The 25,689-nt window shown below is 31.5% G+C and overlaps 1 protein-coding gene across 1 annotated transcript; it reads left to right on the forward strand.

The window, feature by feature from the left end:
- Positions 1–8,676: 8,676 nt before the first annotated feature.
- On the forward strand, positions 8,677–17,417 carry LOC133674907 (serine/threonine-protein kinase EDR1-like). The gene is made up of 13 exons (XM_062096201.1): positions 8,677–9,373; positions 10,659–11,081; positions 11,300–11,403; positions 11,891–13,140; positions 14,212–14,252; positions 14,891–14,959; positions 15,056–15,156; positions 15,733–15,811; positions 15,889–15,987; positions 16,121–16,189; positions 16,285–16,334; positions 16,444–16,620; positions 16,699–17,417. The coding sequence occupies exons 1-13, from the start codon at positions 8,975–8,977 to the stop codon at positions 16,802–16,804; spliced, it is 2,967 nt and encodes a 988-aa protein (XP_061952185.1). The 5' UTR covers positions 8,677–8,974; the 3' UTR covers positions 16,805–17,417.
- Positions 17,418–25,689: the final 8,272 nt, after the last annotated feature.

The raw sequence follows: 25,689 nt of genomic DNA on the forward strand, positions 1-25,689 counted from the left end.
TGTTATTTCTTATATTTGTTTAAGTGTGTTTCAGGTTTGTCAGTGTTCGCTGTTAGGTGATATCTTTTATACTCTATCTTTTTACCTTAGGACATTAAGGACAATGTCTCGTTTTAGTTCGGGGGGAAAGGGTAGTAGTTGACATAAAAAAACTAACTTATTAACTATTTTTTACTATTATTAAAACTATTTGACAAAACTGTTATTATGATGGCAGAGTAAAGAGGAGTTTTATTGACTCTTGAGATGCATCTTAGTAAATAGTCTTATCAAAGTCTATCAGAATATTTCTTGAAATATTTAAGTTTACAAACTCTCACATTGTTATCACTTGATTCTGCTCATATACTCATTTAACAAGTATTCTTAAACCTTCCTTATATTGCTGGTCTCCAACGTATTTTTTATCTATAATATTCTTAAATTTGATTTAAAAAAAAAGTATTCTTAAACCTTCATTTTCACACACACAATTTAACATATGATTGTGGTTCGCACATTGGATTATTACATTATTTATGTTCTTTTGTTAAAGGTAACAACTAAGGGAAATGGATAGTATATAATTTGCAAAAAAACAAAAACAAATTGATAATATTGATGATAATAAAAATGTAGATAAGTTTGGTTTTGTAGCATCCATAACCTTAGCAATTAAGCCCGAATGGGTGTTTTAACATCTAATACCCTAAAGTCAACTGACTTGGGAGCTATTGGCCCATTGCTTGTTATATGGGTTAAGGAGAAAAGCTTAAGAGAATCAAACAGTGCACTATCTATGTATCAGTTTCTGCAACCTGAGTTACTAAGCTCGAAGGGGTGTCTCAACACCTAATGCTCTAAGACCAACTAGTCTGGGAGTCATTAGCCTAAAACTCGTTACATGGGTTAAAGATGCATTGTGTTTTAAGTTATATGTATATATATTTAAAAAAAAAAGATAATAATCTCAACCCAAGGAAGTTATCCTTAGAAAAACATTAGAATAAAATTGTGTTTTCATCCAAGCAAAGCCCCATAACTATGTGTTCATATATTGAGCACAAAATGAAGGTTTATTAATATATTGTTTGAGAAGTATGAAGTAGATATATAAATTTAATGCGAGTTTGTTTATTTGGATAGATTAATAGAAGTTGAATGATGAATGCCTTGCTTTGTGGAACTTGCAAATTATTTTTCTATTTTAACACTTTGATTACTAGGGACTAGTAATAAGCTGGTTGGGGGGTGTGATTAGTACTTAAAAGTGTATTTTTATCAAGATTTTATATTATCATTTTGCACTTGAAGTATCAATAACTCATTAACTAGAACATGTTTTATAATAACAAGTCTGATAATATAAGATACCTTTAATTTATGGTAAATATTCATTTTAAATGCAGGCCTATCACATAAATCAAAGGATTGATTGATAAGTTTAACTACTGAAATTGAGAAGACAAAGAGAGCTAAGCTTAGAAAAGAAATGCTGGTTGAATTCAAATTGTAACATCATTCGGTTATTGGATCATAACTGGAGCTGTAGAACTTGGATTTAGGTCTTGTTTATATGGATAAAAAGCTAATACATAGGCCTAAAACTTTCATGAAGAGTCCAAGATTCAAAATGGCCGTTTTCAAGTTCAAATTGTAGCAACAATAGAGAAGTCGGAATTTGTCCTGCAGCCCTGACACTATTCAATGCTCGGCCTATATCTCGAGTTCTAGAAGTTCAAATGACCTCATTTTTGTTTTGTTGGCAAGATGAGACAATTTCCCAGAACTTTCATGAAGACTATCTGTTCAAATTCTGATGTTAGCAATGATTTTTTTTGTTATCAAGGCAAGAGGTGGCCACCTACTCAACAATTAGTCATCAAATCAATAGTTCTAAATTTTAGCTTATAAAAGGAGGCATTTGCCATGCATTTAGGCATCTTGGTTTTCAGATCAAGTTCTTGCTCTTGCTCTCTTTCTTTGTATTTTATAATGTTCAAGTTTTATTCCATGTTATATTTTCCTTAATCTCTTATTTGTGCTTTTCATTTTCTTTACTATACTTATATAATTATGTTCTTATCTTGTTCATCTATGTTTCTCTTATTCATAATGTTCAGCTTTTTTTATTATGTCAAGGTGAAAAGATTACACTAATGGTGTAAGAATAAGTATAGTATAAACTCAACATGGACTTTAATGTTTGATATTAACATGTTTTGTATTTATTATCTTACTCACTCTTAATAGCTTGCTTGTTAAATGATTAATCTAGATTTGTGTTGAACAACCCTAGTACAACAAATACTTGGCACTTTTATAGCCCAAATGTATGGTATAACCGACACCTGTACTATGAAAAGAACTTGATTTGTTATTAACATAAGTTATCACCATGAATACCTAACAACATTTACAAGTATTGGCATTACTCAAATAAGATAATTAATACAATCATGTTAATAAATTATAATCAGATTGGAACCTCCTTTTTGTGTGGTTTCCAATTGAATAATAAAAAGAGATTATATTATACTTATTTGAAATACCATTAGTGGATCCTCTAACCTTGACAATTATTTTATATTTGTTTAAATCCTTACATTAATATCACTTCTCAAAGCTCTCTGCAACTCCTTTTCTGTTGTTATCTATTTCTTTATATGTAGTTTATACAGTTAACCTCCTTGTGGTTCGACCCCAGTCTTGCCGGGTTATTTATTACTTCGACACTCCTACACTTAAGAGAAGACATCAACTCTTTGATCGTATCAGTCGTCATGCACTACGAATAGGAAAACTTTTTCCTTTCCGCGATGTGGAGTCTGCAACCACTTCCATCCAAGAGATTGCAGGGTTAGTCTGGAAGGTGTTTCATTTGCTGGCAAGAAGGGCATAGATGGAAGGATTGCTAGATAAGTGTCACTTATATGGGGAGTACGAGCACTTTATGAGAAATTGCCCTAATCGAGCACAGACCTAGAGCCAGCAACATTCAGTCACTATGGATAGGCCAATTAGGGAACAAACTCAGCTCACTCAGTCAAGTGCAAGTATGAGTAGAGGTCGAGGCATATGCTAGACCCAAAGTGCTTTGGTCTGGCAACCTGTGACTAACCCAAGCAAACAACAATCAAACAAAGGTGCTTTTGGGTCTGGCTTGGCCGCCAGACCTAAAAGCCTATAAGAAATTGTGAAGATGTCGCGGTCGCATAAATTAATTACCCTAGCTTCAAACACAACACACAAGATAGTATAGAGCAAGCAAGGGGTCGATCCCACGAGGAAGATTCAAGTCAGATTTTTATACAAGATGATATGCAATTTGGAGGGGTTTGGACGTTATCTAGGCTAAAATAAAAGAAAACAGAAAACTATCAAACAAAATTTAATAAAATCAGAAAATTATCAAGAGAACAAACCTTGATTGCAAGCAAACATCCACCTACAGAAATCAGAACTGATCATGGAAACAAAACATCAATTTATATTCTGAATATTTATCTCTTCTTAACATTGGTTAGTTAACGGATCCGCCGTATAACTAACCCTAACCATCAAACAACCACAGTGTCCGCACTAGTAATTTAATTCAATGACAGCTTTAAGAACTAGATAAGTTAATTAATCAAGAAAACATAACTTTCTGCATTCTATGTTTGATTTGATTGAATGTTCTCTCTAAGATTAATAACGTAGATCCGCCACAATTATTAAACTCAGTTGCTTCACAAGTTCATATACCACAACTCGGATTTTAATATCAAACTTAGCAATTAATTGTCTACAATAATAACTTAGAGTCCACTCTAGCAATTAAAATAAACAATCATAGGAAAAATAAGCATAGAAGAACAAACATATTCATCATGTAAATAGAAAAGAAAAGGTAAAATAAATCTCACAGTTCTTGAAATCCGAAGGTTTCCGTATCTCTGTAACCAAGAAAAAGAATTTAGCTTTGCATGTTTGTTAAGCAACTAATCAAAAAGAAGGAAGAATGCATAATTTTGAGTTTCTTAGAGGAGGGGGGCGTTTTTCTCCTCTTAGCTGGCTGCCCCCCTTCTCTTCTCTCATTCTTTTTATATCCTAGGAAACCCTAGTATCTATTTTACAAAATAGTCCTCCCTTAAGTAGATTGTTTATATCTAAGTACTTCAATAACTATTTTCCTAAAAAAGGAGAAATAGCCATTCCTGAAAAATCATATCTCCCTCGTATGACACCATTTTTGGCTGAAATTTGGAGCGTTTATATACCTTTGAGTCAGGAATCCAAGAAAATTGAGTTTGCATCAATTGGACTTCTGTAGCTCCATATATTCAAGTCGGAATGGCTGAAGGTCAACATTGACAGATTGCGAGATTTGACTTTGAAGACTGTGATTTCCATGCTCTTCCTTATTTTATTTTCTTGTCTTAGATTTTTAGAAAGGTATGGATGTTAGATTTTTAATTCCACTGGAATCACTTCATTTCGACCTCTAGAGCTCACGCTCTGCACAAAACATCGACTGAAGGTCAAATATGCCAATTATCTCCAATTTACTCATTTTTGCATCTTTCATCCACAAGTGCCTTCAAAACATAAAACAAAGAATATCAAGGCATTTTATATATAAAACATAGGCAAAACACTAGTTAAATGTGGGTGAAACTATCGAATAATATAGTTGCATCAGAAATTAAAAAAATTAATTAAGATATTGTTTAAGATACTTCAATGATAGTTTAAAAATTGATTAGGATTTCTGTTTAGGATACTTTAAGGATAGTTGAATTTTTTTAATAAAAATTAGAAAAATTTATTAAAAAAATTATTTAGAATACTTCAAGGATAATTTAAATGTTTTTTTAATAGAAAATAATTATAATAAAAAAATTAATTTGCATTTCTATTTAGGATACTTCAAGGGTAGTTTAAATGTTTTTTATATAAAAAATAGGAAAAAATTATATAAAAATAAATTAATTAGCATTTTTGTTTAGGATACTTCAAGACTAAAACGTTGAATTTGATTTTTATGATGGTTTGTTGTTTATAAATCATTTATACTTCATTTATAAATAATTTTTTTAACTTACGATACTTGGTTTGACAAACATGCTTAACCCAAATTTACTTGAATAATCATAACAACAACAACAATGATAATAAATAATGAATAATAATAATAGCAACAATAATAATAATAATCATACCAATAACACTAACAACAACAACAACCACGTAATATTATTAGTAGATTAATAATATACTAATATTATTAGTGTTATGTTTATTGTTAATAATAATAAGAATTATTAGTATAATAATATACTAATATTATTCTTATTGTTAATATCAGTATTATTCTTATTATAAATAATAGCGTTGGTCAGCACACTAGTATTCTCTGCACATTGTTAATCTGAATTTATTTAGCAATTTTCTTATGAGCTTTTCAAATTGGAGATGGGTCACAGGTTTTTTTCCCGTCGCAGGGTATTTTGTTTTTACTAGCAACTAGCAAGTAGCAAGTAGCATGTCAAGTTGATCCTTGTTTTAGATCCAACGAACATTAATGATTTGTTTAAATATCTATGATCATTTACTCTCTCTCTTTTTTTTTTTTTTGGTCGCCATTCTTATCCACCACCGAATTCAATAGAAAACTGTCGTTGTTTTGCTAAGCCAAAATTTGGCTTTTCCGTCTTGGCATATGAATCCAATCCATCATTCCCTGCCACACCTCATACACTTTTATTCCGGAATTTGAGCTGATTATTTTGGAAATCTTGAATTTATTGAGGTCCTGGTCGTGCTAAATTCGCCTAGTCCCAACACTTCATTCTTTTGTTTTTTTAATTGACATGGATATGCAAGCCAGTTTAAGCATGCTTTGACTAATTTCACGGGTGTGAATCCTAAAATTAACGATCATATAAGCTTCTAGTGACTCTGAGGTTTGTGAGACTCGAACTGCTAAACAAACCCAAACCCTGACCAGTTGAGTTATATTTCTTAGGGTTCCAGCACTTCAATCTTAGAAGCAAGCTTGGAACTCAAATTGTAGCCCACCTAGAAGTGTAGTAGGTGTTATTTTTCAAGGTGTTTTTTGCTTGAAAATATATTAAAATAATTTTTTAAAATTTATTTTTGATATTTACCTATAAAAAAAATCTAAAAAAATAAAAAAATATATCTAAAAAATACTGTTAAAACACAGAGACAAACACCTTGTGTACACTTGGGGTCAAATTCTAGTTGGCCTTTCAACTCGAGATTATTTTGGAAATCTTGAATTTATTGAGGAGGTGATCGTGCAAAATTCACCTCAACTGAACTTCAATTTTTTTTTAACGTGGGTATGGAACTAGTTTAAGCACACATCGACTAATTTCACCCTGAAGTTAACAACCATACAAGTTTTTAGTGGCCTTGAGGTTTGTGAAATTCGAACTGGTAAGCAAATTAAAGTCCTGACCAGTTGAGCTACATCTCTCAAGGTTCCAAACACTTCAATCTTAGAAGCAAGCTTGGAACTCAAATTGTAGCCCACCTAGAAGTGTAGTAGGTTTTATTTTTCAAGGTGTTTTTTGCTTGGAAATATATTAAAATAATTTTTTAAAATTTATTTTAGATATTAATCCATTAAAAAAAATAAAAAAATATCTAAAAATTACTGTTAAAACACAGAGACAAACACCTTGTGTACACTTGGGGTCAAATTCTAGTTGGCCTTTCATGGACAAAATCATTGCCAGCTCTGAATTGACCAATTGAGGGCAACCTTTATACGGATTCAGAGTCAATTTCACTGCAAGATTGCCATTGTGCATGTATGCTCGGACATAATAAGTATATTCCAAAAAACTGGAAAGCATTTTTGTCTTTTTGTGTTCCTGCTGGCCCTTCGGTGTTGTGCTCAGCAGGTTTCTTTATTTACTGTGCTTTTTTACCCGTGGTAAATCTTTATCCACTACCAAGTAAAAAACCGTCACCATTGCGTGGATAGTTTAAACCAAAACCTGCCTTTGCTCCTCTCTCTTCTTGCAACTAATATACTTCTACATGTGTTTGTTTAGTAGTGTAATAATATTGGTGTTTTTTTTAAATAATTTTTAATTAAAATAATATTTTTTTAATTTCTTATATTAATATATCAAAACAGAGTATTTAAAAATATATTAATTTAATATTTTTTAAACTAAAAATACTTTTAAAAAATAAAAATTACTACAAGACCAGCTAGCAATTGTTGAGAATAAATTTTCAAAGAGTTGATTGTTAAAATGTGTTTTTTTTAACTCGTTACAATATTTTAATGTAAATATTAAATTTTTTAAAATAAAAATATATATTTCTAAATAAAAAATACTTTAAAAAATAATACGGACACCTCTTTTATGCCAGTATAAAAGTATAAATAAATAAATAAATAAAAATTAAAAATAATTAGCACTTAGCTGTTGTGCACATGAAAAAATAACAGTAAGGTCAATTCAAAAACAACTCACAAACCTCTCGTTTACATGTATGTCACAAGGTATCAGCTCTATACACACCAGTATGTACGGCAAATAGTTTAAGTACACTAGGATATGATTCCATGTGGTGCTGGTCTACCACAAGCATCGCAGCATCCGGGAACCTGCCGTTTTCTAGGCATCCTCTTCCCAAGCTGTTTCTTTTCTTTTTCCTTTTTCTTTTTCTTTTTAAATGCATCAAACATGTTTTTAAAACTCCTTTACCAATGAGTTGACATTCATTTATAAACTAAGTCATGTTTATATTTATATTTTTAAAGTATTTTTTAAAAAAATTTATTTTTATTTTTATTTTTTTCTTTGCTTTAAATTAATATTTTTTTGATGTTTTTAAATTATTTTGATACACTAATGCAAAAAATAATTTTTTAAAAATAAAAAAATATATTATTTTAATATATTTTTAAGTGAAAAATATATTAAAAATCAATCGTAACCACACTCTCAAACACCCCATAAATAAATAAAAATTCAGAAAAACATTATATATATATATAATATTTTTCTGAATTTTTATATATAATATTTTTCTGAATTTTTATTTATTTAGGGGGTGTTTGAGAGTGTGGTTACGATTGATTTTTAAAATATTTCTTTATAGCTATATACAATTTATATTTTTAATTACATAAATATTATAGAATCACTTTTTATGGGAAAAAAATAAGAAATTTTGTTAAAATCATGTAAATATTTTAGAAAAAAATATGTTTATCTCATAATATTTATCAATAATCATCTTGATTTGAAAAATTCATTTAAATATATATAATTATACTTCATAAGTTTTATATATTTTTATCTATATATAACTAAAAGAAATATGAATTAGCTGAACTTCTCACTCGTATTAAAATCATAAAAATCACATTTCTAATCTACATAAAGACGACCTAACATGAATTAATACAAAACATTTCTATTATAGATCGTAAACACCTGTTTTATTCTTAAAAAAAGAAGAAGAAAACCTCCTTACTCCCACTCATCCAACGACCACCTAAAATCTACCAATTGAACGGTCAAGATGAAACAAGTGCACCAGAACACCATACGGAGTGACGTATAGTAGCAGAAAAGTGGGGTCATTGACTTGAGCATATTAATTAAGTTAAATATAAATATAAACAAAATAAAATACCAATAAAGGAACATAGAGTATACTATTCAAATAGAGGTTTTATTTTTTTGGCTGATGCATAGCATACAATTGGAGGGAATGGATTTTGAGCGGTTAAAAGTTTCTCTCTCTCTCTCAGCAATTTGTTGATGGATGAATAAACATACGCTCATAGTCCTTAGCTTCAAGAACAAGAGTGCGCACGATAAGTGAATCTTCCTCTTACCCATCTGTGCGTTGCTTAAACTACCCCGTCAAAAACACACAACGCGTAAACAAATCAAAATCAAAAACTGCTTTTATTTTTATTTTTAATTTATTTATTTATTTTTGTTAATGATCGATGTCGAAGATGAAGCATCTACTAAGAAAGCTCCACATCGGTGACCATAACAACCGATTTGGGGGCGAGACCCGACCCGTTTCGAGTTCAAACACGAGTCCCAGTACCACTCCGAGTCCGTCAAATGAAAGAATCGAGCCCGTTGAATCCACGGCAGTGGATCGGATGGCTGTCGAAGCGATTAGTAGTAGTAATAGTAGTGGGATTGATTTTAATTTATTAGAGGAGGAATTTCAAGTGCAATTGGCTTTAGCGATTAGTGCGTCGGATCCGGATTCGACTCTGGATACGGAATCTGCTCAGATCGATGCTGCTAAGCGGATTAGTCTCCGGAGCTGTCCAGTCGTCCCCGTTACTGATACCGATTCTCTTGCTGAGTCTCTCTCTATCCGATACTGGGTATGTTTTTTACTATTTGGTTAGGTTTTTGACTTTTGGATCTTATTTTTGGGGATTTCATATGATTTTGCCTTTGCATTTGCTGTTTCGGATCAGTTTTGTCAATTATAACTTGGTTGGTTCAGGGTTTTGATTGATGCACAGTGCTGCAATTTTGACAAGTTTGGTTCTAATTTGTTTTGCATTTTCATGCATGAATCAGTTTAATAATTATACTAGTTGATTGTGTTTTGTTTGACTTATTTAGTTTGTGGACTGATATTTAATGTTATAAAGCTGTTTTAGTTATTATTGTGGATAATTGATCTTATCTCTACAGATGACTTGTGTTGCGTAACAAGTTTGATTTGTTGATTAATGCCTGTTTTCCATAATTGACGAGAAAGCGAAGAGAAATGTTCTCCAAAACTTGTTGTTTGCTAAAGAAAGCAAGGGATGGGGATTAATTGAATTTCTAGGTTCATGCTACATGCTGTTGGGTTCTTGTGGATTGTTATTAAAGTGATTGGTCTTGACTAAGTTGATTAATTGTTTATTTTTTTGTGTGGGTCTCTGTTTACAACGAAGCAGAATAGGTGGCTTGTGGTGTTTATGAAAGGAAAATAATAATCAAGCAGTAGAGTTCAATAAAACCTAAATTCTCTAAATGTTTTCATGGTTTGCTGGGGGGCTCTGAGATTTGCATCGTGAATTTTATGGAATGAAAGTGCTTGATAATAATTTGGAAGAATGAAAATGAAGCTGTTGGATGCCTGTAGCCAAGTTTATGCAATCTCCTCAGATCCCTCATATAATGGGTACTGAACAATTGGAAGATAACTGCTGTATTTTTTCCCTAACTAAAAGCACCAAGCAAAGGCTTACTTATTTTTAAGAGGGGTGGAAACTTGATCACATAGTGAGATTGTCTTCCAATACAAGGGGCAGTACAATTTTTCCTAGTGATTTTTTACACTTCCTTTATCACATTCCGTTGTGAGTTTAGCGTTTCTAGGTTAGCATTTATGCATACATGTATTTACATTCTATGCAGCGCAGAATATTTTCCATCCAGGAAAAAAATGAAATTGAAAGCCTGTTGATTGGAGATTTCTATTTCCTAGGAACTGCAATGTTGAAAAGTCTCGTTCTTGAATTTCATTTTCATTCCTTGTCGTACCATTCCCTGGCACAAATAGAAAAACAAAGCATATGTTTTGTTTTCTTTTCCTATGCGTGTTACGTGCAAATCTTGATGTTATCTATTCAAAACATTCAACTGATTTTTCCCATATCTTTCATGCAGAGCTATAGTGTTGTAAATTATAATGAAAAAGTGATGGATGGCTTTTATGATGTTTGTGGACTTACCTCAAACTCAGTTGTTCAAGGGAATATGCCATTGTTAGTGGATCTTCAAGCAATATCAATATCAGAAAATGTTGATTATGAAGTTATCATGGTAAACCGATATGTTGATGCTGAACTGCAAGATCTTGAGAAAAGAGCTTATATCATGTCCCTGGAAAGCAGAGTCTCTGATGGCTTGATCCAAAAAATTGCTGATGTTGTTGTTGATAGAATGGGTGGTCCGGTGAGTGATGCTGGTGAGATGTCAAGCAGGTGGAAAAGGCGAAGCAAAGAGCTACAGAACACTCTGAACTCTATCATTCTACCCCTTGGTTGTCTTGATGTTGGACTTTCTCGCCACAGGGCCTTGCTCTTTAAGGTTTTGAGATCTTTTAACTTCTGTTCAAAAGTTGAACTTGATGATAAATGAACATATTCATTTTTAACATAACAATGGCCATCTTGTCTGTTTAAATTCTTAATATTTGTGTTTTTGCTATTCAAAGAATGTCAGCATCATCATTCAAACTTATGATAGTTCTTCGGATACTTGTGAATAAATTGGACTCAAATTAATCATTACATTTCTGGTGACAGGTGATAGCTGATAGGATTAATCTCCCATGTATGCTGGTTAAAGGGAGCTACTATACTGGCACTGATGATGGAGCTGTAAATTTGATTAAGATGGACGATGGAAGGTGGTGCTTTTTTCTTGGCCTATTTTTTGTCCATTTAATTTGGTGTCATGCTGCATCAAGTGGTACTGCAAAATGATTTATATGTTTCTATTGGTAATCAATACATGTACTGGGAATGTTTATTGATATTTTACGTTAGCATCTGGATTCTGGTTAATAACTATCCAAGCTTTCTGTATTGCTAGATGTATGAACTTGTAATAAGTAATGTGGATATTTTTTTTGCAAGACATGTTGAATATGAATAATGATCCTTGTTGCAAATCTCATTTCCTAAGTTGCATATATTCCTTGCATACACTTTCTTTTTGAAAGCCCACTTTCCTTTAATTATCAAATTTTTGCCTACCTATTTTGCATGAGAATGATTATTAAAAAATGTCAAGGTTTTATATGTGTTTGCTGTCTAATCAAATTAATACTGCAGGCTTAAATGTTTGATGGGGATTGTTTGTAATTGTGTTCTTTATATGTTAAACTGGTGCAGTGAATACATTATTGATCTGATGGGTGCTCCGGGCACTCTAATTCCTCCTGAGGTGCCCAGCAGCCATCTTCCAACAGCTGGATTTGACATAAGTGGGTTCGCCAGTCTTACAGAAACCCCCAAAGATTCAACTGCGTTGATGGATGAAGGATGGTTCGCCAGTCTTACAGAAACCCCCAAAGATTCAACTGCGTTGATGGGTGAAGGATGGTTCGCCAGTCTTACAGAAACCCCCAAAGATTCAACTGCGTTGATGGGTGAAGGATCTGGGGTTCCTGCAATTTCACCTAACCTGGATAGGATTCCCCAAGTTGGCAGCTCAACATCAGGAGAAGGATTATATGTCAGCATCAAAACAAACGAGAATGATCTGAACTTAGTTGAGAAAAATCAAATTGAGAAATTTGAATATGATTTTGGGAAGCTCAGGTTATCAGGTTCTGAAAAACCTTCATCTGCACAAAAAATTAAAGTTAAAAATGTTTCCAAGTATGTCATCAGTGCAGCGAAGAATCCTGAATTTGCACAGAAATTACACGCTGTCTTGTTAGAGAGTGGTGCATCACCTCCTCCTGATTTGTTTTCAGATATGAATCTGGGTGGATCAAAGCTGCTTGAGAAAGCTCACCCAGAAAACAGGGTAAATCTAGGTGACCAGCTTCTCTGTTGTTTAGACGACATGTTGACAGGGCATGACCGGACCCTTATGTCCTTAACTAGGGAGGGTATGTTGAACAACATTAGGTGTGATTATGAACAAGAACAGTTTGCTGAGGGCTCAGCCGATGAACCTAGAAAATTGAATGTGAATATCTCAAATTCTGACTTGTCTTTCCCTTCCGATGTCACCAGTGAAGAATTTGTGCTTCTTAATAATAGAACAAATGAAGAATTGCAAATAGATACCTCCGGCATAGATATGGTGTCTATTCATGCATCTGGAATGGCTGGAAGTGCTATGCATGAGCATCCGCTTCATGATTCTTTCTTGTTCTCTGGATTGGAACCTTGCCAATTACAACCTGAACATGCCTTGGTTAGTAGTGACAACCAGTGCTTTCAGGAGAAAACAGGAAGGCTTTTTAACATGGAAACTGGCAAAGAATCTGATTTCAAATTGATGGAAACAGCAAACAGTGGTCTGCATACTAGCAATGGTTACAGTGAGAGAATAAACCCTATGCTGGGGGAGGTGGCTGAATGGGAAATTCCATGGGAGGATCTTGAGATCGGTGAACGTATAGGCATTGGTAAGAATTTTTTCATGTTTAATTTAATTTGGTTTTATATAAAGAAGAAGCTGCTGGCAATTTTAGACTTATAGAATCCTGTTCAGATTAAGGGAAGTTGTCACCCCCCCTCCCCATGTATCCTTGCTTAAAGTTTCCCATTAATGCATGCTAGTCTTACCCTGCGATATACATAGAGGGGTGTGTATTTGCATATGTAAGTCCTTTCTGGTCAGTAATGAGGGGGGCATGAGAATTGGCTGGTGATTAACATATAATAAATTTTATGGCTTTTTATGCCAAAAAGGATAATTTGGATATGTGAATTCATACAAAGGTTGGAATCAATTAAAATATTTCAAAGACATAACACCCTGTGATTCAATGTCACGTAGTTGCTTCCTAACACCTCCACCAACAAAAAAGTCTCAATTATATGGACCCTTTTGCGCCATTCTGTGCAATATTGGATCCAGGCAGCTTGTGAGGTTTTAATGACACACATCTGTTATCTGTTTAAGTCTTAGAAATGGATCAAAAGAAAAAAAAATAATATGGTGTGCATTAATGAGTTATAGAAATGGGTATTGAACTAGGCTCATAGGCATAGCACTTCATCTCCACATGTCTTTATTTCTTAAGTTCTAGTTTCTCTGCAAGAGTACAATCTCTTACCAGCTGAGTCAGTCTAAATTGGAGTTTTACCTTTTGGAGGAATTGTGTTGCTTTCAATACTGGCTTTGCAATTGCAATCATATATGATAGGAGGCTGGCTATCAGCCCAAACAAGCCTGGAAAATAGGTCAGGTGATGTTTGGTGAAGAAAACTAGCCTGCTTCTCTGGACATGGTTTCAAATAGGAGACCAAAGTTCTATCAGACATCCTACCTTGTCCTAGTAAGCTTTGTAGTTTGCTATGTCTTTGGATTTGAATATGTGATTGAGAAGACTTGGAAATCTGGCCAACATGGTAATACTTTCAAGGGCTTCTTCCATTGATTTTATTAATTAGGGAGAGTGATGCATGTCTGGAGTTGTATATATATCAGCTATGATTGTTTAATAGTAGTCTCACTACGCCTTGTTGTGCAGGTTCATATGGCGAGGTCTACCATGGGGATTGGAATGGCACTGTAAGTTATCCTTGACACAATATGGGTATTTTGTCATTAACTTGTGATAAACTACTTCATAGTCTGCACATCGAGTTGGATAATTTTAACACAATAAGGTAGTGCTTCCTTTCTGGATTTGATGAGTTGAACACTTCCAAAGGTGGCCCTTTCAAGTTTCTGCTGAAGGGGTTGTTAATGAGGTTGCCAATCTGTTCCATTCCATCTGCATCCGGTGCCAAATTATCTGTTCTTTAACTAGAAAGGTTTGGCATTAGGGGGACTGGGGAAGCCCACTGAAGTCTAAGATCTAGCATAGCGAGATACTTTTAACACAATATTGATTATTTGGTTATAGTTTACAATTCAGTGCTTATGCTACTGTGTTTTGGCTATGACAATGATGATAAATGTGAAAATTGTGGAAATGTGGTTTCAATTTTTATTGGGCAATATTTGTTGGTTTCAAAATTTTCACCTTCAGTATTTTATGCATCACTTCCATGATGCCAGTCTCTGTTTATAATGCAATTTTGTTGAAACTGCCTCTGTGGTAAACTTCATATAGAACCACCAATCTATTCATCAACTTACTGGTCCATCTGTTTTATTTTTAAGGCTTGCTTCTTTGATACTATCTTCATGGTTCTGCATGACAGGAAGTTGCTGTGAAGAAATTTTTGAACCAGGGTTTCTCTGGTGATGTGTTGGTTCAGTTCAAATGTGAAGTAAGCACTACTAACTTCGTACATCTTATATGTATATGTTAATAAAATTGGTTTCTTATGACATTTGAATGAATTTCTGCTTGCTGTTTAATGCAGGCTGAAATCATGCTAAGATTAAGACATCCTAACGTTGTTCTTTTCATGGGAGCCGTTACTCGCCCCCCGCACCTATCAATACTAACTGAGTTCTTGCCCAGGTTGAGATTACTTCCCCTAAAAAACACATGCTACTCTTTCTTGTTTCTGGAATTATTAAATTAAGCTTCATGTGTCCAACACCTGCATCCTTCACATTGATATACTATTAAACTGAATAACCTATATGATAAAAGTGTCACCATGTTGACTTGGATATCTTGAATTTTTCATAAGCATGATTCTGAAGCCTGTGGCGCCTCACTGCTGGTAGTTAACATTATGGACTTTACCTCGGTTTTGCTTGGGGTGCATGCATCTCTAGGCATGCAGCCGATGTTTTATTTAATGAGTGATAACATTCAAAACACGAGTTCTGCCCTACTTTTGTAGTGCCTTTACCACCATGCAAGCCCTATGAAAAGCATTTATGTTTTGAGGTCTATGCAAAATAGAGCATTCTTTCAGCAGATATGTACTCTTCTTCAAAGCTACGTTATATTAAAATTGTTCTGTCAGGGACCTTTTGGAGTTCATTGCTATCCAAGTCACGTCCATTAACTTTTTTCAGTAAAAGTAGTAAATACTGAGTCAGTTTTTTTTTTTCCCTCATACTCTCTTTACACATTTGTGTGCAGAGGGAGTTTGTATAGGTTACTGCATCGTCCCAATTCTCAGATTGATGAAAAGAGGCGAATGCAAATGGCTCTTGATGTGGTACGTGTCAGATAACCTATCCTTCTTTTTACACCATTCTATTTTCCAAACTAAAGCTGCTTTCTTCTTTTTTACAGGCAAAGGGAATGAATTACTTGCACACTAGCCATCCTACCATAGTGCATCGAGATTTAAAATCTCCTAATCTCCTCGTCAACAAAAACTGGCTTGTTAAGGTCTGGCTCTCAAATTATTCTCTGGTTATGCATATGTTTTGTTGGAAATTCAGTGGACTGCTTTATCTTTTGCAGCTTCACTGAAAGAAACAATGCATATATTTCCAACATCTTATTAATTTTCTATCCACAGGTCTGTGATTTTGGATTGTCACGCATTAAGCACCATACTTTTCTGTCCTCGAAGTCTACTGCTGGAACGGTTAGACTTATTTAAAACTTGTAGCATGCTCATAATTCCATTTTCTAATTGTTTTAGACCAAATAATAAGCAAGAAGTTTGCTTTTCCACTGCAGCCTGAATGGATGGCACCTGAAGTCCTGAGAAATGAACCAGCAAATGAGAAGTAAGAATATTCACATGCATACATGCCAACATAGTTTATTGCAGGAAGTTTGCATTGCTGGGAAGTTTTCTCTAGCATCAATACTGTTGGTTTACTTGCTTGCTTGCAGATGTGATATATACAGCTTTGGTGTGATACTATGGGAGTTGGCTACGTGTCAAATCCCTTGGAAAGGCTTAAATCCAATGCAGGTTGTGGGAGCTGTTGGATTCCAAAATCGACATCTTGAAATTCCAGGGTACATTGATCCAGCCATTGCCCAGATAATACGAGATTGTTGGCAATTGTGAGTTAACAGACCTGGTCAATATTTTCAGTTGAAATGAAGTGCTCTGTGATGACAAATCCTTTGTTGCTTTTGCAGGGAGCCAAATTTACGACCCTCTTTCGCACAGCTTATAACCCGTCTTCGATGCGCTCAACATCTACTTGTTGAGACACCAAACCATACAAACCAAACAGCAGACTGACTGGAAAATGCTACCTCAATAATAGTTTGAGCTGTTTTTTTGCTCGAAGAGCTGGAGCAGCAGCAAGTTTTTTCATTTGATTTATAATAGTAAGATAATATTGGACAGGGAAGTGTTGGTTCATTCAAAGTGGGGACTCAACACTGGCCCTCTCATTGATCACACAGTGGAGATCCTCTAAGTTAGTTAAACAACTGCAATAAGTGCAGTGGAGGATTCCATGGAAAGTTTAAATATAGGCAACATCACATGTTTACAATTCTTGTAAAAAAAATCTCTCGATTTCATCTTTGGAGGTCTTTGCCCTACTCCGGAATTGTAAACATGTGATCTCCACGGATCATTGTGGAATTAAAAAGGAACAAAAAAAAAAAAAAAAAACAATTATGTCCCGGGCATGTGTATATTTTCTTTGTTCTATTCTAGCTCGTCGTATCAAGTTTAGATTTATCATCTATGAGATGGATTTTCATCAGATAAAGCAAATGTAGAGTCTAACCCTTTCGACCGCAAATGGGCACGAAAAGCTTACATGACTTGTAACAGATACTTATGGCCTCCTGAGCACTGTTTAATCTTTGCCTAGAATGAAATTGCTTCTCCATGTTTCCTAGTTCTGGTAGCAACATTGAAGTTCTCTTTTTATTATTAAAATTGAACAGAATATATTAGTTGATGATATGTTATCCATTTTATATTTTGAATAGACATGTCTTGCATGTTTTTTTTTTAATAAAAAAAAAGCCAAGCATACATGGTGTTCTAGCTCAAGTGAATGTAGGCTTATTTCTTTGAAACCAACCGCTTTCTAGGGCCAACAATGTTTAGGCTATTTTTTCAAAGACCTCTCACATTTTGTTTTTAAAATTAGTTGTTTTGTTTCCCTTTTTATTTTTTTTAATCCTTAAAATAAATTATTAAGATGGTATTTAAAAAATTATTCGGTTGTGCCACAATACTTAAATAAAATTATAGTTTCTAGAGTAATTTTACACATGTACCTAATATATAGAATTAGTTATTAGTTTTTTTAGAATACTTTGCTCGTGAATATTTGATGAGAATAAATTTTTTTTTTGTTAATTTTTGTTATAAGTTTTTTATATAAGTTCTTCAAAAATATTATTCTTCTATTTTTTTATGCAATCATGTAAAATATATTGAGTCATGATTATTTTTTTATTGTAACTTGTTTTTTTAAATCATGATGAGTTTTATGTGCTTTTAATTTTAAAAAAAATATTTATGACAAAAAAATTGCATGAATAAGAAATGGGATTTCAATTAAAGAACATATTTTTACTTAAGAATTTAAATCATTGGAAGTTTTATGAATTTTTATTATAATTATTAAAAAATAAAATAGATTTTGAACATGGCCTCGCATCATCACACATGAAACAAAAAATATTAAAATTTATTTTCTCACAATTTTAATAGTTTCTTTTCATAAAACTCTCTTTAAATTAAATTAATAAGATGATATTTTTAAAAAATCCAATTATGCCATATTGTTTATATAAAATTAGAGCATTTTTATAATATTAATAATTATTTTATGAATAATTATACATGAAACTTGAATTAGTTTTTTTAATTTTTCAAACAATCATAAGAAAATAATCAAGATATTATTCTTTATTTCTTAGTTGAAAATTACTTTACATATCATGATTTGTTTTGAAAAAAATCATTTTTATGATAAAAAAAAAAAAGAAAGAGTAATGGCGATGTCAAATAATAAAAAAGTGCATAAATAAAAAACATAAATTTTTGATCTTTTTATTTTAAAAACTTAATTTAAACAATTAAAAAGTAGGGCACGTGCTCTAAATATGCCAGCACATGTGGCGACTCCTAACAGTCAAACCTAGGCTTTTATCGTGTTGTTAGAAACACACCTGCATTTTCTTCCGTCTAGTACGGAGCTTGCTAGTGAAGGTATGATGTTTATCACTAGTGATTCTTTTTTTTTCTTGTCTCTCTCCTCTTCCAAAAAAATACAATTTAATTGTCTTTGTTTTTGGTATTTTAATTTCAATCCTTATTATTTTAATTTTTAAATTTTTATTTTGGCCCTTTTATAAAAATTTTATTTGTTTTCGATTTAATCCTTCAATTGTAATTTTTTATGTATTTTTTTTTTCTGATTTAATCCTTACTTTTTAATATATAATTTTTTCCTTAACCCTTTTATAAAAGTTGTATTGGTTTTCAATTTCATCTTTCAATCCAAGTTTATAGTGCATTGTTTTTTTTTTTCAATTTGGACCTCATTCTTTTGATTTCCTTTTCTTTTGTTAAAATTATTTTTCTTTTCAATTTAACTCTCCAATCAAAAAATTTCAGTTTCTCTCTAATTATTTTTTTATTTTGATTTTCACTTTCATTTTTTCAATTGCTATTTTTTATATCCTTTTGTGTAATTGATTTTTTTACCCAATTTTATCCTTCAGCGTTTGATTTACTGGGAGTTGATCTTCACGATTTCTCTATGTATGGTGCTTTTGGTCTAATAACCCAATTCACAGGTTTAAAAAGTTAACGCGGGTCAACATCATTTTTTTTGCTGATTTTTTTTCGATTTCATCATTTGAAAATTGGTTTTTTATATTAAAAAAATTGTCTTTGTGATTTTCTTTGATTTCTTCTCTATTGAGTTATTATGATCTCATGATCTGAGCCACGAGTTTTGCGGATTAACCCAAGTTGACTCAACTCTTATTACTTAGTTTACATGTTTATCATGTTATCCCACATTGACTCGAATTGACCTTTTTTTTTTGTCTCTTTTCCATCCAATTTCATACTTTGTATTTCCAAAGTTTTTTTTTTCAAGTTATTGTAATTTTTTAAAAAAAATATTTTTTTTTCAGTTTACTATAATTGCTTATTTTTTTATTGTCTAATTAAAACAAAACCAACATATTAAACCTAATCGAGACTATAACTTGATTTATTTAATTAAATATTTGCATAATTTTTTTGATTTACACTTACAAATTTTATGTGAATAATAGTGTGAGAAAAACATGCATATTAATTTTTATTTTTATTTTGCTAGGAAAAAACATACACAACCTATGACGTAGCTTGGGTTAAATAGTTAGTTAATATGCCATGTTGTGTTCCCCTAACCGGGGCAGTGCAAAAATACTACGCTCTCATGCGGCTCTTGCAACAACATCAAGGAAACATACATGTAAAAAGATTTGTATCTCTCTCGTTAGTGTTTGGAAACGCGGGTTGCATCAGCATTTCTAAAAATTTTTAATTTTTTTGTTAAAAATTAATTTTTTTATAGTTTTTGGATCGTTTTGATGCACTGATCACCAAAATAATTTTTTTAAAATAAAAAAAATCATTTTGATGCATTTTGACACAAAAAGCACTTAAAAAAGTAATCGCAATCACACTCCTAAACAGGTTAAAGTGGTTCGAAAAATCGCAACAATATTAATTAGAGAAAATAAATAAACAAAACTATGACATATAATTTGGCTTGATCAATTACTGCTTGCTAGATTATATGATTTTGACATGGAATATCAGAAAGTTTCAATAATGCTAAACATTATTAAAAACAAAAAAAAATATTTTACAAACACATAAAAACCATTATATGTATGGGGCTTTATATCGAGTCCCACATTATATTTTTTAAAATATTTCTTATAATTAATTAATTTTTTTAAAAAAATAATTATGCATTATCAATGATTCAAAAGACAAAATTGTTGCTATCAATGCCAAATAGTCAAAGTATCAAAGGGTAAACAAATTAAAAATACTTGAAAGAAAAGGCAACAGAAAGAAAGTAAAATAAAAATCTCTCACCAGTTAATTTTGGATGGAGGAAATCCCCCATGGCAATTCCACTCCTCCACCTATCATCACCGTTCCCCCTCTCTCCAACCTAAAAAAATCCTTCATCATCACCACCACAGTAACAAAAACACACTTTCAAAAATGCCATTGTCATCTTCATCTTCTTGTTCTTTTAAAAATGGAAGCAGTAATCCTCCACCACAAATAGAGTGTCATGTTCCACTTGATCATAGACATCATGTCTATTTAAAGAGTGCCATAGACAAAAGGGGATGCAATGAGAACTCATATCACAATCAATCTTTTTGAAGATGTATTTCTTATTACGATGAAATTCTTTTCTTTAATGGAAATCTCTTGAAGAAAAACTTTATTAGATGGCTATCAAAGTTTGATGTGTATTTTTTTTTATTGAAGAGCATTTCTATTTATCAAAAGGTATGATTTTTGAAACATAAACTTACTTATGATACTAAAGATCGGTGGTATGGTGTTTAAGATGATAGATTTCATGACAGTTATGAAAAAAACTATTAATTTTGAGTTTGTACAAGATAATTATAAAAAACATTTTATACAAGGCACATGAATAATTAAATTATCATCTATTGTCTTTTATTTAATTTTTTCAAATAGCAAAGTGGCGAAACCTTGGACGAGATTGATTGAGGTTGTAAGAACTATATTGATTATGACAGATAAAGGCTTGAAGGATGTTATTGCAAGATGAATGAATTCTATTTTAGGATTGATATCCCTAGTTTCAATAAAGATATGGATGTAGAGGATTCTTACATCGGGGGTTGTTGACTGTGATAGACTTAAGAAATGCATAAATAACTTAAAGGGGAGGATATCAAAACTAATCATGAATAGACTGAAGAGTGGAGCTTTTTGTGGTGGAGAAGGGTTTATAATGATCTGATTGCATAAGATAAGTCACTTGTTGCCTCTTGATTTTGAATAAAAACTTTGTTTATGTATATTATCAGTGGAATTCAAAGACTACCGTGAACTTTAATTTGTAAGGTAATGAATTTAAGAGAATATAAAGGGAAGAATTAGATATGAAAGTCTTTAGTTTTGAATCTCAAAGTTAACCAATTGCGTTAAACATAATGTGATGGAAAAGGAAGCTGAAAACTTTAGTCTTTTGGTATTAAGATGGAGAATAAAAAACACATTATGATCATTCTATCATGGATGTAGATATTGTAAGTAAGGACACAATGATTTCTAAAAAGTCATCTAGAGATATCATGAGAGATTATCTTGGGGTTCTTTTCCACATGAAAAATAAGAATTTTTGTCATGATCTTCATGAATACATCAACAAATTTAGTATCATGGAACAACGTGAGACATTCAAAAAGTTTACATGGAGAATGAATGCAAAGAAAGAGGCATTAGTAATTAAGAACATATATGAGAAGAAAGATTTGAAAGAGTTTTAGATAAAGGGACTACTAATTTTACTCATTAGAGAGAATTAAAAATTACATCAAAGAAGGAAAATAAAACTCTCGTAACTTAACTCACAAAAAGTCTCTATGATTTTACATCACTTTTCTTTATCATTCAATATGTTTTTTTATTATGTATATTATAGTTTTGCAAACCTTCTATATATAGTTGAAATGGAGGAACACACACCATGATTTTTTTTTCTAACAAGTTAGTAGACAAACCCCCAAATTTTTTTCTCGAAAAGCTTCTCATTCTTTGCATATGGTTTTGTGCCTAATTTGTCCCCACACACAACAATGGCCATAAGCATATAAGAGTTTACATGCTTGGTATGTGTTTGGTATTGTGATAGCTTTATGGTTGCAGCTTGAAAAAAAATAGATCGGAGAAAAAACACTTTTAGTTGCTGCAATTTAGAATTTATGTGTTTGGTTAAAATTATTATTGATACTAAAATGACTAAAAATGACCAGGAAGTAATTTAATAGATTGAAATTAAATAGGAAGTAAGCAATTATTAATATATAAAAAATTATTGCAAAATAATATTAAGATTCTAGTTTTATTGTCTTATTAAACTAGGTGCAATCTCATCACGAACATAATCCATTCGTGATGATGACCTATGGTATCCATGACTTTATGAACATGACACGATATTAATTAAAATATCATCAAGAATAAAATTAAGATGAAGATCAAATTATGTAAATGCATGATTTTCCTAAGACTGCTTTCTAATGTAGTTATGTAGTGTCATCGATGCCACTACAATTTAAACTTGTGTTTTATAAGAATAACCAGACATGTTTTGCAAAACTTTCCATCTCTTTTTCCATACTTTAAAAGTACATTCTATCATATTGTGTATTGATAAGTATGCACTATTGAATACTCTTCTTGACTTCTTGGTTGTCCTCAACATTGAAAATCTGGTAAGTTATCTTTCATTTTTGTATGAACCTAAAAGTCCATATTCATTTGGAAATCCAATATTTACCAAATAATACTTTCTTATGATAATAAGTAATGAATTTTAAAGTTACTTCACAAAGATATGTTATCCTGAAAAATAGTTAAAGTAACAAAAAAATCCCTCAAGTAATTACCTTCAGATGATTTTGGAAATTTTATAATAAGATAGAAAAAGTGAATTTCTTGTTCCAAGAACACAAAAAGTTCCATTAACACACAATTTAATTGATTTTAAGCATATGTCAACAACGTTAAAATCTATCATAAACACCCGACATAACTTAAATCTAACTAAAAAATGAACATTCAACTTTCTTAGTTTTATTTTCTTAAACTTTGTTCATATATTTTTTCTAAATAGAAATTTAGGCTTTTCATCAAGATCTCAAATTGTTGACCACATCACTCTATTGTTCCTTATACAAAAGAGCTTCGTAATAAATACATGGAAGTCATCACCAACGATAATTCCATTTACAGAATGAAGTTTTGTCATCACCTTTTCAATGCTACACCATTTCTTATCCTTCCTACTAAAGGTGCAATAACCCTTGATCAAAATACTATCAACTAGTTGATCCAAACATGAAAATAATTTAGTTTCAATTCCAGATCTCCTTTTGTTTTTTTTTTTTCACTTTCCGTGTAGAATGTTCTTTATGTTTTCTTTTACCATTATTTTAGGTGTTATTGTTTGACTCCACATTACTCACATCTTCTATAAAATTAGGAATGACATCCTTATCTAGATCACCACTTCCTTCCTTCCTTCAAATATGCATCATCATCACCATTATCAACATCATCTTCATTGTCATTATCAACTAAAACGCCTAAAAAGGGATCCCAAACATATTGCCCATTAGCCACAATATTGTTGAATATTCTATCATATTTACTACACAAAGATATTTTAATGTCAGCATGGCTAAATGTTTTTACTCCTCTAATTTCCTATATAAAAGAAAATCAATGTAATTAATAAAACAAAATGTATTTCTCAATTATTGAAACTAACAAGTAGAAGTGAAACGACTAAAATTCCTATCAACTAACCTAGATTTTTTCTTTTCACCACTCATCACTAGCAAAAATAGTTCCTTATTCAATATTCCAACTACCATCGATTTTAATAGTTAATTTTTTCTAAATTCTCCAATACTTTTTTATATCATCCCATTTATTCTTCAATTGTGTCTTAGTGAAAGTATCACCAATATATTATTTGAAGATAACCATCATATATTTTCACTCATTTTATGAAAATGAGTATTTAGTCTTATTCTCATATCAATTGCTTTGATATAAATGTGACAAAAAATATGTAACATTTCTTTATTTTATCTTGACTTTCAAAGTTTGTAACATTTCTTTAATTTATCTTAACTTTCAAAACCTTTCATTTGCTTTGCTTTCTAATTCCATATCAACAATAATTATCATGGTCCACTACTAGAGAATTAAAAATAAAAACCATTTCTAGATGCAAACTATTTAGAAAACCATTCTAATGATATTTAAAGCTAAACTATACATTTATACAAGATACATGAAATTATGTGTTTCAAGACAGCTAACCTCACGGTTAGAACCAATGAAAGGTCTTAGTTCTACGAAAAAAAATAATAAGTTAGAACCAATGAAAGGTCTTAGTTCTACTAAAAAAAAAAAAAGTTAGAACCAATAAAAGTGACACAATATATTCTATAATAATATTTTTACACCAGTTATGTTAGTATTGAATTAGCTTACTTTTGTGTTTTATCATTTACATCATCAACATATTTATATAACTATGTACTCATATTCAGACATAAATTGACCCATATAAATATCTTAATATTTATCATATATAAAAGTATCAATCTTTGCTTAAAAACATGAAGTCATTTGATATTCTTTGCTATACAGATTTAATTCCTCTAGAAAATATGTTTAATTAAATAAAGAAAACTTTTTAACATATATTTTCACCACCCGCATAATATATATCAACATCAGCTAGAGTACTCACCAGATAATATTTTGTAAATTTTTCTCATACAATTACTTATTTTTCATGCTCCACTAGACTCGTAACAATATTTATAAAAAAAAACCCAATCTCATATCTAATAAAACATAAGCATAAGCTAACAAATCTGATAGATCTATATATAAAAAAAAAACAATGAAGAGATTGAAGCTAACTTCAACAAGAACTAGAACAATAAATGTAAATTTATTCAATGATAAGTTGCTTTTCAAATAGAGAGGGAAATCCACTAACTATTGCAAGTTTTTAAGCTACTTGGTCACTTAAACAACTCCCACATAAAAAGGCAAACTTATACATTCTTAATTAATTGCAAAATCAACAAAACCAACACTAACAGAATCAAACCACAAAGAAAAGAAACCAAACAAGACAAAAATCACATTATATGCATGTAAATATGACAAAGGTATATAAGAAGTGAAGTGAAGTTTGTACCTTCTAGAAAAGAAGATTGAAAGAAACCTTGGTATTTCTCTTTTAATGAAAGGTGAGTAAAGGAAAATCCATTCTTATATGCAAGTCACTTAATTCCATTATTTTTAATAAATAAGAAATTATTTTTACAACTCTTATTGCA

The sequence above is a fragment of the Populus nigra genome, chromosome 15 (genome assembly GCF_951802175.1).
Source record: "Populus nigra chromosome 15, ddPopNigr1.1, whole genome shotgun sequence".
Taxonomy (NCBI): domain Eukaryota; kingdom Viridiplantae; phylum Streptophyta; class Magnoliopsida; order Malpighiales; family Salicaceae; genus Populus; species Populus nigra.

What these genes read in the sequence shown, in the direction of transcription:
- LOC133674907 (XM_062096201.1), top strand. Translation starts at nt 8,975, where the DNA reads ATGTCGAAGATGAAGCATCTACTAAGAAAGCTCCACATCGGTGACCAT. An exon ending in ACAGGGCCTTGCTCTTTAAG is followed by an intron (nt 11,082 to 11,299) that starts GTTTTGAGATCT and finishes TTCTGGTGACAG; the next exon opens with GTGATAGCTGATAGGATTAA. An exon ending in AATGAACCAGCAAATGAGAA is followed by an intron (nt 16,335 to 16,443) that starts GTAAGAATATTC and finishes GCTTGCTTGCAG; the next exon opens with ATGTGATATATACAGCTTTG.